Source organism: Oncorhynchus mykiss, chromosome 17 (genome assembly GCF_013265735.2).
Source record: "Oncorhynchus mykiss isolate Arlee chromosome 17, USDA_OmykA_1.1, whole genome shotgun sequence".
Lineage (NCBI taxonomy): Eukaryota > Metazoa > Chordata > Actinopteri > Salmoniformes > Salmonidae > Oncorhynchus > Oncorhynchus mykiss.
The window spans coordinates 71,532,897-71,546,754 of record NC_048581.1 but is presented as its reverse complement, the minus strand read 5'-3'; the positions used below and the strand labels follow the sequence as shown (position 1 = coordinate 71,546,754).

General features: G+C 48.9%; 1 protein-coding gene across 3 annotated transcripts in view; it reads left to right on the top strand.

Moving 5' to 3' along the window:
• The window catches only part of LOC110494502 (leucine-rich repeats and immunoglobulin-like domains 1), a 50,662-nt gene that overhangs the window by 23,171 nt on the left and 13,633 nt on the right, over nt 1-13,858 (top strand). For all 3 annotated transcript variants that reach the window (XM_036950567.1, XM_036950569.1, XM_036950568.1), the window contains exons 4-9: nt 4,147-4,284; nt 4,397-4,540; nt 5,583-5,726; nt 6,008-6,151; nt 9,222-9,365; nt 13,248-13,328. In XM_036950567.1, the coding sequence (XP_036806462.1) occupies nt 4,147-4,284; nt 4,397-4,540; nt 5,583-5,726; nt 6,008-6,151; nt 9,222-9,365; nt 13,248-13,328 (795 nt within the window). The remainder of the gene's footprint in view (nt 1-4,146; nt 4,285-4,396; nt 4,541-5,582; nt 5,727-6,007; nt 6,152-9,221; nt 9,366-13,247; nt 13,329-13,858) is intronic.

Here is a 13,858-nt window from a genome sequence, read left to right as displayed (position 1 = left end):
TGTAAATCCAAGGTTTATAGTTAGGTGTTTGAAATGAACGCTAGTTCAGCAGGCTGTGTGGAGCTCTACTGGCTTCTTTTTTTGGCCTGATTCTAAGCCTGTTGCTACGGGAAGCTCAGTGCATGATGGGAAGATGCATATCTTTCCAAAGCTGCACAGCTGAAAGCATTTGAACCTGCAGCTGGAGCTGTCACTCACAGGGCTTACTGTAAAAAGGTGACCGGGAGGCGGGCTGGATCAGGTTGACATCACCGACACAAGGGGGGAGTACTGGAGCTCAGTTTGCCCACAAGTAACCCCCCCCCCCCCCCCCCCCCCCCACACACACACACACCTTGTGCTCTGTCTGCCATTGCAGATCCTGGCTGGATGGCTGTGCAGTCTGAATTCCTCTGCTGGTGCTGTGTGAGACTGTAGCTGCAGGGAGAACGAGAGGTTGGAGAGAGAGGGTGTTACAACAGAGGGTTGTCTGTCACCATTCCCTGGCCTGTGCTGTCTACTCCCTGGGCCTCTCCTCCAACAGACTGTTGTTTCTGAGGCAGCGTATGGTGACATTGAAGCATGGTGCCAGACCAGACTCTTGTTTTCTCTCGTTCTCTCTCAATCGTTCTCTATCCCACACACCCTGCGGATCTTTTGATCCTCTCGCTTGTGGAGTTCATCAGGCTGATAAGCCAATCAAAGCGGCCCAAACCAGCTAGTCTGTGTGGCCGCGGGGCTTTGGCTTGGATTAATCACTGCTCTCAGATCAGTCAGTCAGATCAGCTCCCACCCTGGGGCTAGCACACTCCCATAATGCACCTGTCATCCTGCTCTCCCAGAATGTAGCAGGGCTCCCATGCTCCAACGTCACTGCAGGCCACCAAACCCCAATAGAATCACATGGGCCAGGGGAGAGTGAGACTTTTCCATTGTCAGGCATCCACCCTTCCCACATCAAAGAGAGGTGTCAAAACAACTCCATGAAAATCACATGATGGTTAATGGGACGATATGATTTAAAATAACTGTTCTTTAACCTGGGCAGTAGTGTTAACTCTTTTTTTATTATCAACCCTCAACATCAAGGTGTCAAAACTGACTGTTGGAAAATCAAATGGCTAAATGGGATGATGAAATTTGGAATGAAGGGATCTGTTGAATGTACCCCCAGCGTCAAAGATGCCCTGTGTCTCAGTTGGTAGAGTATGTGGCTTGCAACGCCAGGATTGTGTGTTCGATTGCCATGGGGGACCAGTACGAAAATGTACACACTCACTTCTGTAAGTTGTTCTGGATAAGAGCGTCTGTTAAAGGACTCAAAATGTAAAGAGCGGGGGGAAAGCCAGCGCTTTATAAATGAACCTATTGTCTGCATCCACCCTACCCCGCCACCACCTCTCGCCTCACACCTCCTCTGGTTGTCACACAGCTGGACTATTCTGGCCGTGGGAGGATGGGGAAGAGGAGCGAGAGAATGAGGAACTGGACTAGGAAGAAGAGGGAGAAGAGAGGGAGAGCTCAACTGTTGTGGTCAGCATCTGAGAGACAGTGAGAGAGAGCCTCTCCCTCCTGTTTCAGACAACTCTGCCTAGTTTTTCCCAGCAAGGGTCAGCAGCTGTTGACCCCTAGTCCCTATCCCTCCTCATCCCCTCCCTCCCTGATCAGTAGAGCTTGAATTCTCCCCCTGTCAGAGTCTCCCTCTCTCTGCCGCTGCTCCCCAGGAGCTTCCTGTAGGGTCAGGAGGGAGGGGAGAGGGGCCTGGGCTGAGGCTCATCCCTTACTCTTTACACCACTGTTTATTCAGGTGAGGTCTGGGCTGCAGTGGGAGACCCCCCCCCCCCCCCCCCTCATGGCCCAGAGTAAACGCCCTACAGAGTCTTATTTGACCATCTGTGTGTGTGTGTGTGGGGGGGGACCTTGTTTTGCTGCAGTTTGACTGGTGAAACACCTGTCTGGAGATACCAAAGGAAAAAAAAAAGGATTTTACCAAACACTGTTTCAGGCTGGGAGTCGACTCTAAATTAGGTTCCTTGTGTTGACTTTGTTTTACTCATGGACTTGATTTGAAACCAAATGTCATATTATCTTCAATTAGTGAAGAGACTTGGGGGGTAGGATGTCCATAGGGGGAGCAGCAGGGGGAGGGAGACATGAATGAAACAGTAATAACAAATCTACATATTTACAACTGTAACAGGGATAAATGTCCCGTGGGGGCAGGGTAAGTGTTTTGTAACGCTAGCCGGAGTGCAAGGGAAGTGCAACCATGGCTGCGGTATGGTTTTCATCCCTGCTCGGATAACACTGGCCTTCACTAGCTCTCCCCACCCACACACACACACACACACACACACACGTACAGATGGCCGCACTGACAGACATTTGGTCAACCAAAAGGAAGTCTGGTTCTGTGTCCGGTCAGTGTGGATTTGTCTGTTTGTATCTGTCTGTGTTTGTGTATGTCTAGGCCTCTACGTCTGTGGGTGTCTATGCGTGTGTGTTGGCCCTGTGCTGGGTAAAGGTAAACAGGGAAGTGACTGAGATTCCTGTGCAGCTCTGTCCATCCGTCTGTCAGGCTGCAGCCCTGAAGTGGATCTCTCCCAGCCAACACCAAAATAAATCACAGATGTGGAGAGAGACTGTGACCCACCATTCCTGCAGAGAGCAGGCCAAAATCCAAATGTGCTTTGTAAAAACGTCTTTCTGAGGCCTCTTACGCCATGGTTAACTGGACTGTCAGAGGAGTCAGAGTTAGACAATGTAAGTCCTTTCATCTAGCCAAGTCCTTCTCCATTTGATTTGGAAGTAGTCGGTTACAATGGTCACCAATAGAGTCCCACAGTGGCGGTGTCGTAGGGCTGTGTTTCATGTAGACTTACCCTGGCGGGATGTTTTGATAACCATGTCAATCTCTCTCAGACATGGTGACTTATAAATATATTCGGCTCAATTTACTCTGATTCAAAAATGATAATTAGCATCGAAGTAGACATGTAAAATGTCAAATCCCTGCAAGCTCCTGCACATCATATTTAGCAGACACCTTTGCTAACAGGTGTTGTAAATTTAAAACTTGCAAATGACAATTCAGAATTGTCAATTTATTCATTACTACATTTAGCTAACATTTAGATGGTTAATCCGGGGATTCTTACCTTTGCCTCGATTCGGCAGTCTCATGCAGATCATCATGACATTTGTAGTTCTTTGATAGCAACATTAGCAGCTAATTAGCGGTTCATTTTGGGGGGGTAAATACAGTGCATTCAAAAAGTATTCAGACCTGTTGACTTTTTCCACATTTTGTTACATTACAGCCTTATTCTAAAATTGATTTAAATTAATTTTGTTCCTCATCAATATTCAAAAAAATAGCCCATAATAACAAAGCGAAAACAGGGTTTTAGACTGCAAATTTATAAATATAAATAAATATAAAAAAAACACTTATTTACAAAAGTATTCAGACCCTTTGCTATGAGACTTGAAATTGAGCTCGGGTGCATCCTGTTTCCATTGATCATCCTTGAGATGTTTCTGCAACTTGATTGGAGTCCACCTATGGTAAATGTCATTGATTAGACATGATTTGGAAAGGAACACACCTGTCTATATAAGGTCACACAGTTGACAGTGACATGTCAGAGCAAAACCAAGCCATGAGGTCGAAGGAATTGTCTGTAGAGCTCCTAGACAGGATTGTGTCGAGGCACAGATCTGGAGAAGGGTACCAAAACATTTCTGCAACATTGAAGGTCCCCAAGAACACAGTGGCCTCCATCATTCTTAAATGGAAGAAGTTTGGAACCATCAAGACTTTTCCTAGAGCTGGCCGCCCAGCCAAACTGAGCAATCAGGGGAGAAGGGCCTTGGTCAGGGAGGTGACCAAGATTATCTGGTCTGATTAAATCAAGATTGAACTCTTTGGCCTGAATGCCAAGCGTCATGTCTGGTGGACATGCTCTCGAAGCAGTGATATTTGGCACTGTGCTCTCTCTTTGTTCCTGAGTAGGTTTGGAAAAGAAGTGTGTTTGCTTTACTGCTGCTTCTAAAACGAGCATCTAAAGACTAGGAGCTGTGTTCTTCTCCTGTTTCTCTCCTCAGGTTTTCCTTCATCTTTGCCCCTGAAGTTTTCTAACAGCGGTTGTGGTTGTTTATTTTCAGACACAATAATAAGATCCGTGTCATCGATGGAAGGCGGATGAGAGACCTGGTCTCCGTGGAAACACTGGACCTGAGCAGTAATGACATCACAGAAGTCAGAGGTCAAGGTTTCCCCGCAGGCCTCCAGATCAAAGACCTGTAAGATCATCCCTTTTCTTTTTTCCTACATTTGTCATCTAATTGTAAATGTTGTACCAATGTTATCAATGTATGTCTTGGATCCATGACAGTGTGATATGCTGTCTTCCAGGTACCTGAGCAACAACAAGATCCATCTCCTGGAGGCCGGTGCTCTGGACCAGCTCTCTTCGTCCCTGCAGGTTCTCAGACTGAGTCGGAACCGCATCTCCCAGGTCCCTGTCAAAAGCTTCCAGCTCCCCAAGCTGACCCAACTGTGAGTACTGTTTCATACCACTTCCAGACACCTCTCAGCTCACTTAGGCACATGTTTGTTAAGTCTCTCTACTCACCTCCTAGCCTATCCTCAACCATCGTTAGAGAAACAACCATTGACCCGTGGCCAGATAAAGACAGTGTATAGTACCCATAGTCCATGACCCCACCGATGTTAGAGGGAAAATAACTTTGGGAAGTTAGACAAAACCTAAAGAGGCTGACTCCTCTGACACTGTCCCATTTATTGAGGAGAGTGTAGCATCATTAGTAAACATCAGACCAATACCATGGCTGAGTTATGGCCTCTGTCCTCTCTGAGCCATGCTCTCTGTCATTGTCTCCCCCCTCCCCTGCAGCATGGGGCTAGTGCAGACCCATCCTTACCTCAGCACTCCCACTCTGGGGAGTAAAGTTGCATGTAATGATACTCTCCTCCATTGTAGACAGGGCTCCCTTCTCTTCACAGCCCTCCCAGTTTCCCCAGGTGGGTATTGTTCAACAGGTGGTCCCGGTGACACTGTATCTGTGGATGCTTGTGGCAACATTGAGGACACACAAAGACGCTGTGTGTGGATGTTTACTGTCCAGCTATGCTCCTGGGCTGTGATGTTAAACCTCACACGCCAGGGGCACAGATTCACTGGTATGAAGCTATCAGAGAACTCTTCTGATACAGAAGGCAAGAAGCCTTCTCGGTTTCAGAAGTGAATGCAGATGCCCTGCCCTTCAAGGCATGTGTGGCTGCAATCCAGTGCTGTTTGAATGTAGTGGAAGAGATGGATCCTTTAGTTAACCCTAGCATGATTAATGAAGGTTTGTGATCACGTTGTGCGATGCCCAGGTCAGAACTGGACCCTGTTCTGTAACCCAAACCTAGATACCACCGTGTACGGCCTCTTATGTTTTTGTGGGGCTGAACGGTGCTGCTAAGATGTGTGTTGATGTATTATTTTACAGGTTTTTCCTGTAGGACCATACTTCTTCCTCTCATCATCATTGCATCTCTCTCTAACTCCTTGCTGGGTTGTGTTGTCCTCCAGTGAGCTGAACAGGAACCGTGTGAGGCAGGTGGAGGGGCTGACCTTCCAGGGCCTGGCCAGTCTGGAGGTCCTCAAGCTGCAGAGGAACAACATCAGTAAGCTCACCGACGGAGCCTTCTGGGGCCTGGCCAAGATGAAAGTGCTGTGAGTTACAGAAACATACCGCTCCCAACTCCCTGCCTGGCCATGAGGACTGGCTGTCCTCAACAACTGTTGTTAGGATCACTTTCTCCTACTCCGCTCCTATTACTTTCCGCTCTTAACAATTGTTTCACAAGCAACTCTATGCTCTATAATTTGCTATTAACATTGAGCTAAACTATGAACCACAATTGGACTACCTGTAATGTCCAATCTCCTGTCATACCGAACTACATTACCCATGATGCCTAGCGTGAACCTGTCTGTGACCTCCCCCCCTGCAGTCACCTGGACTATAACAGCCTGAGGGAGGTGAACAGTGGCTCCATGTATGGCCTGTCTTCTCTTCTGCAGCTCTTCCTCAGCTACAACTCCATCTCCCACATCAACCCAGATGGCTGGAGGTTCTGCCAGAGGCTACGAGAACTGTGAGTAGCACATCAGAAACCTCCCAACCCCTGTAAGCCAAAGCACCAAAACCCTCCCAACCCCTGTAAACCAAAGCACCAAAACCCTCCCAACCCCTGTAAACCAAAGCACCAAAACCCTCCCAACCCCTGTAAACCAAAACCCTCCCAACCCCTGTAAACCAAAACCCTCCCAACCCCTGTAAACCAAAGCAACAAAACCCTCCCAACCCCTGTAAACCAAAGCAACAAAACCCTCCCAACCCCTGTAAACCAAAACCCTCCCAACCCCTGTACACTAAAACCCTCCCAACCCCTGTAAACCAAAGCACCAAAACCCTCCCAACCCCTGTACACCAAAACCCTCCCAACCCCTGTACACCAAAACCCTCCCAACCCCTGTAAACCAAAGCAACAAAACCCTCCCAACCCCTGTAAACCACAACACCAAAACCCTCCCCAACCCATGTAAACCAAAGCACCAAAACCCTCCCCAACCCATGTAAACCAAAGCACCAAAACCCTCCCAACCCATGTAAACCAAAACCCTCCCAACCCCTGTAAACCAAAACCCTCCCAACCCCTGTAAACCAAAGCAACAAAACCCTCCCAACCCCTGTAAACCAAAGCACCAAAACCCTCCCAACCCCTGTACACCAAAACCCTCCCAACCCCTGTACACCAAAACCCTCCCAACCCCTGTAAACCAAAGCACCAAAACCCTCCCAACCCCTGTACACCAAAACCCTCCCAACCCCTGTACACCAAAACCCTCCCAACCCCTGTAAACCAAAGCAACAAAACCCTCCCAACCCCTGTAAACCACAACACCAAAACCCTCCCCAACCCATGTAAACCAAAGCACCAAAACCGTCCCCAACCCATGTAAACCAAAGCACCAAAACCCTCCCAACCCCTGTAAACCACAGCACCAAAACCCTCCCCAACCCATGTAAACCAAAGCAACAAAACCCTCCCAACCCCTGTACACCAAAACCCTCCCAACCCCTGTACACCAAAACCCTCCCAACCCCTGTAAACCACAGCACCAAAACCCTCCCCAACCCATGTAAACCAAAGCACCAAAACCCTCCCAACCCCTGTACACCAAAACCCTCCCAACCCCTGTAAACCAAAGCACCAAAACCCTCCCAACCCATGTAAACCAAAGCACCAAAACCCTCCCAACCCCTGTAAACCACAGCACCAAAACCCTCCCCAACCCATGTAAACCAAAGCACCAAAACCCTCCCAACCCCTGTAAACCAAAGCACCAAAACCCTCCCAACCCATGTAAACCACAGCACCAAAACCCTCCCCAACCCATGTAAACCAAAGCAACAAAACCCTCCCAACCCATGTAAACCAAAGCACCAAAACCCTCCCCAACCCATGTAAACCAAAGCACCAAAACCCTCCCAACCCCTGTACACCAAAACCCTCCCAACCCCTGTACACCAAAACCCTCCCAACCCCTGTAAACCAAAGCAACAAAACCCTCCCCAACCCCTGTAAACCAAAACCCTCCCCAACCCCTGTAAACCAAAACCCTCCCCAACCCATGTAAACCAAAGCACCAAAACCCTCCCAACCCCTGTATACCAAAATCCTCCCAACCCCTGTACACCAAAACCCTCCCCAACCCCTGTAAACCAAAGCAACAAAACCCTCCTCAACCCCTGTAAACCAAAGCAACAAAACCCTCCTCAACCCCTGTAAACCAAAGCACCAAAACCCTCCTCAACCCCTGTAAACCAAAGCACCAAAACCCTCCCCAACCCCTGTACACCAAAACCCTCCCAACCCCTGTACACCAAAGCAACAAAACCCTCCCAACCCCTGTACACCAAAACCCTCCCAACCCCTGTACACCAAAACCCTCCCAACCCCTGTAAACTAAAGCACCAAAACCCTCCCAACCCTTGTAAATAGAGCACCAATTCCTGCCTCATCCCCAACCCCTGAGAAACAAACAAAAATATTAATCCCCTATTCAGCCCCCAGATATGGACCCCAAAGTCTTACCCATGTCTCCAACTTCAAACCCCGTCTCTTCTTGTTGATCCCCAAACACAACCCTAAGAACATAACCGTGAATCTGTTCTCTGCTCCGCCCCTCCCCGTACCTTCACGACAGCTACATGACTCACTTAACGCTCAATACCACACGCTCCTCTCACTATAAGCCTGTTTATCCCATAATGAGCGGTAAGATTGACAGTACTTAAGCCCATGCAAGAGTGTGTATTCACATCTCTGTCAGGTTGGTAGAGGGCGTACAACCCTCTGTTGGTAGGGATACTGTGGTAATTGCAGCGGGATCTCCCCGTCTAGTGAAGGAGAGAGACTCTGTTTACACTAATGTAGAGCTCAGTTCTGCTCAGGCGTCGCTAACGACATGGCTGTCTGTCAGGCTCTTGTGTCTGGGTGCTGTGCGTGAGAGAGACAGATTGCTCTGTATCTGTGTTGCAACTCGGGTTTCTATGATTTTTATTAGTGTATCCATGGTGACTGTGATATCAGTGGGATAGTGGCTCGTTTAGCTCCCAGGTGTAGAAGAGTGTCTGTCTTTCTGACCTGCCTGTTATTACATTCAGGATGAGACGGCAGCCTGCCTGACGGGGCATCACAGAGACTGGCCAGTGGCCACGCATGACCACACTAGACCCCTTCAGAGAGGCACAGCCCAGACACTCACACAACAGACCATTTGACCATGTGTGCTGATAAACAAGACATATTTATCACCACTGACGCACAGTGTACCTACTTAAACAAGGCCATAACTCTAGGAAAGACATCAGAGAAGTGTCCAATTGTCCAACTGGAAATGTACACAACTTGTAAATGGTTTGTGTCTTGACTCCTTATCAAGCATGATAGGAAACTGCTGTGGATGAACAGATATTGAGCCAACGCCACTGTGGAAAAACACAGCATCTATCCAAAGGCAAGAAGACATTGAATAAGGCCATATAAAATAGAGAATAATGACGTTTTAGGTAGGTTAGGTTACCTTAGTGCTGTGCCATCTTGTCCTTCTGGTCCATGCCTGACACCGCATGTATTGATTTTTCATTTCCTCCTGTAGGAGTCTGTCCTATAACAACCTGAGTCGTCTGGACGAGGGTAGTCTGGCGGTGCTGGGGGACCTCCACACCCTTCGTCTGGGGCACAACTCCATCAGTCACATCACTGAGGGGGCCTTCAGAGGCCTCAAGGCCGTGCGCCTCCTGTAAGTCCTCCTGAACGCACCTAGAGCACACACACAACTATGGTTCCACACTGTAGACTCATCCTGTTACTAGTTTAAAGATCCAATACAGCCGTTTTATTTCAATATCAAACCATTTCTGGTTAACAGTTAAGTACCTTACTGTACCTTTTTTGCCTTTAGCAAAAAAAATATATCTCAAGCAAGAATTTAGCTAAGTCTGTCTGGAAGTGGTCTGAATGGGAAGGGGAATATTGAATACTAGCTATTATTGGCAGAGAGGTTTGGAACTCTTTGTCTATTAACCAATTTACCATGGAAAGCCTAAACCCCCCCCCCCCCCCATGCAAACCTGCTGATTTAGAAGCTCCTGTGTAGATTTGTATTTTAAACCAGCAACTATCAGGAAATAACACTGATCAAATGTTTTCACACTTTTACAGTGTTAGTTTCATCAGTTGTTGTACAAAATGATATAAAACATAGGAAAACAGAATTTTGACTGCACTTGGCTTAAGAACAATTCAGTTTATTCATGTGGATTCAATATACACTATGGCTTTATTAAGCCCCCCTGGGGCCATTTACAACGTGGAGTTATCTGTTTACTTTTCAGACCATTGCTTTCCTGCATATTCACGTGTATCTGTTTGAGGTGTGCATGTGTCACCTTTCATGTTTTCATTCTGTGAGAACTTTTATTCTGGTGCGTCTGTTCTCATCTTCCCTATTTTCGGTCGTTGCTTCCCATCGATTTTGGATGCACATGTGTTCCCTGTCCTCTGCCTCCCTGTAGATTCTTTGCCTTTTTAAACGGAGCAGTAAAAAGCAGTATGGGAGACTTCTCTGCCCCCACACCCTTATGCACGCACCTTGAACAGGAAGAAAGAGAGGAAGAGGGAGGCTGGGGTGTGGGTCCTTCTGCTAATGTCTTTTTGGCCCAGGATCTTCCCAGAGAGCCAGAGAAAAGAGTCAGACCTTTGCTTTGGAGACGAGGCCTTTCTCACAGGGGGGTGACAAGCCAAGGCGTATACAGGCCTTTCTCACAGGGGGGTGACAAGCCAAGGCGTATACAGGCCTTTCTCACAGGGGGGTGACAAGCCAAGGCGTATACAGGCCTTTCTCACAGGGGGGTGACAAGCCAAGGCGTATACAGGCCTTTCTCACAGGGGGGTGACAAGCCAAGGCGTATACAGGCCTTTCTCACAGGGGGGTGACAAGCCAAGGCGTATACAGGCCTTTCTCACAGGGGGGTGACAAGCCAAGGCGTATACAGGCCTTTCTCACAGGGGGGTGACAAGCCAAGGCGTATACAGGCCTTTCTCACAGGGGGGTGACAAGCCAAGGCGTATACAGGCCTTTCTCACAGGGGGGTGACAAGCCAAGGCGTATACAGGCCTTTCTCACAGGGGGGTGACAAGCCAAGGCGTATACAGGCCTTTCTCACAGGGGGGTGACAAGCCAAGGCGTATACAGGCCTTTCTCACAGGGGGGTGCAAGCCAAGGCGTATCCAGGCCTTTCTCACAGGGGGGTGACAAGCCAAGGCGTATACAGGCCTTTCACACAGGGGGTGACAAGCCAAGGCGTATACAGGCCTTTCACACAGGGGGGTGACAAGCCAAGGCGTATACAGGCCTTTCACACAGGGGGGTGACAAGCCAAGGCGTATACAGGCCTTTCACACAGGGGGGTGACAAGCCAAGGCGTATACAGGCCTTTCTCACAGGGGAGTGACAAGCCAAGGCGTATACAGGCCTTTCTCACAGGGGGGTGACAAGCCAAGGCGTATACAGGCCTTTCTCACAGGGGGGTGACAAGCCAAGTCGTATACAGGCCTTTCTCACAGGGGGGTGACAAGCCAAGGCGTATACAGGCCTTTCTCTGCTGGCACAGGGGGAGCGTTGGGCTGGGGGGAGGAGAGAGAGAGGAGGGGGTTCAGCTGTGTGGTAGGCCCTCTGTTTGGCTCCCCTCTCACCCGCTCTTTCTTTCATTGTTTATTTCTTGGCCCTTTCTTTCTTTCTTCTTTGCTTTGTTTTCCTCTCTCCCATTACCTCACTTTGCTTTCTAATTACATTTTTTACTTTTCCCTTTTATGCTCACCCCCTTCTTCCTCTCTCTCCTTCCCTCTCTTTCCTCCCGTCTCTCTCCCTGAGGCAGGTCTAATCTAATCAGTGAAGCGCTGGGTAGGAGTGGGCCCAGGCTGTAAGGGAGCTGAGGCAGGTCTAATCTAATCAGTGAAGCGCTGGGTAGGAGCGGGCCCAGGCTGTAAGGGAGCTGAGGCAGGTCTAATCTAATCAGTGAAGCGCTGGGTAGGAGTGGGCCCAGGCTGTAAGGGAGCTGAGGCAGGTCTAATCTAATCAGTGAAGCGCTGGGTAGGAGTGGGCCCAGGCTGTAAGGGAGCTGAGGCAGGTCTAATCTAATCAGTGAAGCGCTGGGTAGGAGCTGGCCCAGGCTGTAAGGGAGCTGAGGCAGGTCTAATCTAATCAGTGAAGCGCTGGGTAGGAGTGGGCCCAGGCTGTAAGGGAGCTGAGGCAGGTCTAATCTAATCAGTGAAGCGCTGGGTAGGAGCTGGCCCAGGCTGTAAGGGAGCTGAGGCAGGTCTAATCTAATCAGTGAAGCGCTGGGTAGGAGCGGGCCCAGGCTGTAAGGGAGCTGAGGCAGGTCTAATCTAATCAGTGAAGCGCTGGGTAGGAGTGGGCCCTGGCTGTAAGGGAGCTGAGGCAGGTTTAATTGGGCAGCCACTGCCGACATTAACAAGACAACGGCCATTCACACTCAGCCAGCCAGAAAGAATAGGGAATTGGCAGCTGAGTCCGGCCATGGAGGCAAAGTAACCAAAAGGAACCAAAGGGGGTGAGGGAAGGACTGAAGGGGGTAGGGGAATTATTATTCAAATGTTTCCTTTGCCCAGATGACTTCAGCAGTTACAGGGTTTTCTCTGCATAGAAAAGTCTTTGGTGGGCTGCCAAAGTGTTTTTTTCGTGACGCCTTTTCTGGGGGGGGTGGGTGGTTCAGGATGGGAAAAGGTTTTCAGTTTAAAGTTAATATAAAGTATGTAAAAAATATTTTAGATGTTTGAGTCACTCTGATAGCATAAGTCATAGCAAAATATGTAGAAGAGCAGGAACTTTGCTTTAAAACTGCACATTTTTCTCTTAGCCTCATGGCAAAATGTGTAGAATTGCAGGAAATTTGCCTTAAAAAAAGCACAAGGTTACCTCCGCGCCCACCACCTAAGCTGCATTTTGATGTAGAAAACCCCCTGAGTTAGTAGTGTCAGAAAAGCTAATTAATTGCATTCAACCACAGGTTGGTGGTACCTTAATTTGGGAGGACTGGCTTGTGGTGATGGCTGGAGCGGAGTCAGTGGAATGGTAACAAGCGAACGGTTTCCATGTTTGATGCCATTCTGTTAGCGCTGTTCCTGCCATTATTATGAGCCGTCCTCCCCTCAGCAGTCTCCACTGCATTCGACATGTGTTTAGAAACTTCCTGGCAGACTCCAAGTGAAATTTGAGATTTTATTGAGTCTTATTCTGGCTTGACATGTGCTGGGACTGACATACCTGCCACCACACAGACCAGGCCATGCCCACGGACTGTCTGAATCCAAAGACATTGTGTGCCCGCCAACCCCTCCATGCTGTTATGAATTATACATGTGTATCCCTGTGTTGGGTTGTGTGCCTTCACCCCTCTCCTCCTCACAAAGGAAAGAATGTGCTTGGCTGGCAGAGCAGATCAGCAGAGAGGCTTGCTCTTTAGACCAGGTGCAGGACGGGTGGAGGGGTAACCCGTGACTACCAGCTCCATCTCTGCCAAGGCTACACAGTGCTCCAACTCTGGCAGCCTGTTCTGCTCCCCTCCTCTCTCTCTCTTATCCCTTCTCTCTCTCTCCACAGGGAGCTGGACCATAACGACATCTCAGGCACAATAGAGGACACCAATGGGGCCTTCTCTGGACTGGACAGCCTCAACAAGCTGTGAGTATCCCCCCTCCTTCTCTCACCCCCCCCCCCCCCCTTTCCTCCATCCCCCTCTCCCCAGAACCGGTCCCTTCAAGCTGGCTGCCCTGCCACTGGTTGATGATTGTCTGCTGGTCTTCAGCCCAGCGTGAAGGGTTTTCCATTGCAATCCAATAGTTTCCTCTGAGGAGTATTGCCTATATCTAGTTCTCCCAGACCTGGCTTCAGACAGGACCAGCTCCATCTCTCCCTTACCTCTGGGCCTCACATGTCATTTGGAAGTGTAACACTGAGAGATGACTCTAAAAGTTGCTCCAAGTTTTATTAGGCTTTTTCATGAAGCATGCGGGTTCATATTTTAACGGCAACAGACTTGAAACAAGCATGAATCTGGTTTTCATTTGGTTTACTAGACTCTCAACTACAATTGTGTCCAAGTTCAGAGTGTCTGTTGGTGGGAATTGAACTGCCTTGACGGTTAAACGATGTCAGTTTGTTGTGATCTCTCATATAACTATTAAACCATAGCACAATGAACATAGTGGGCC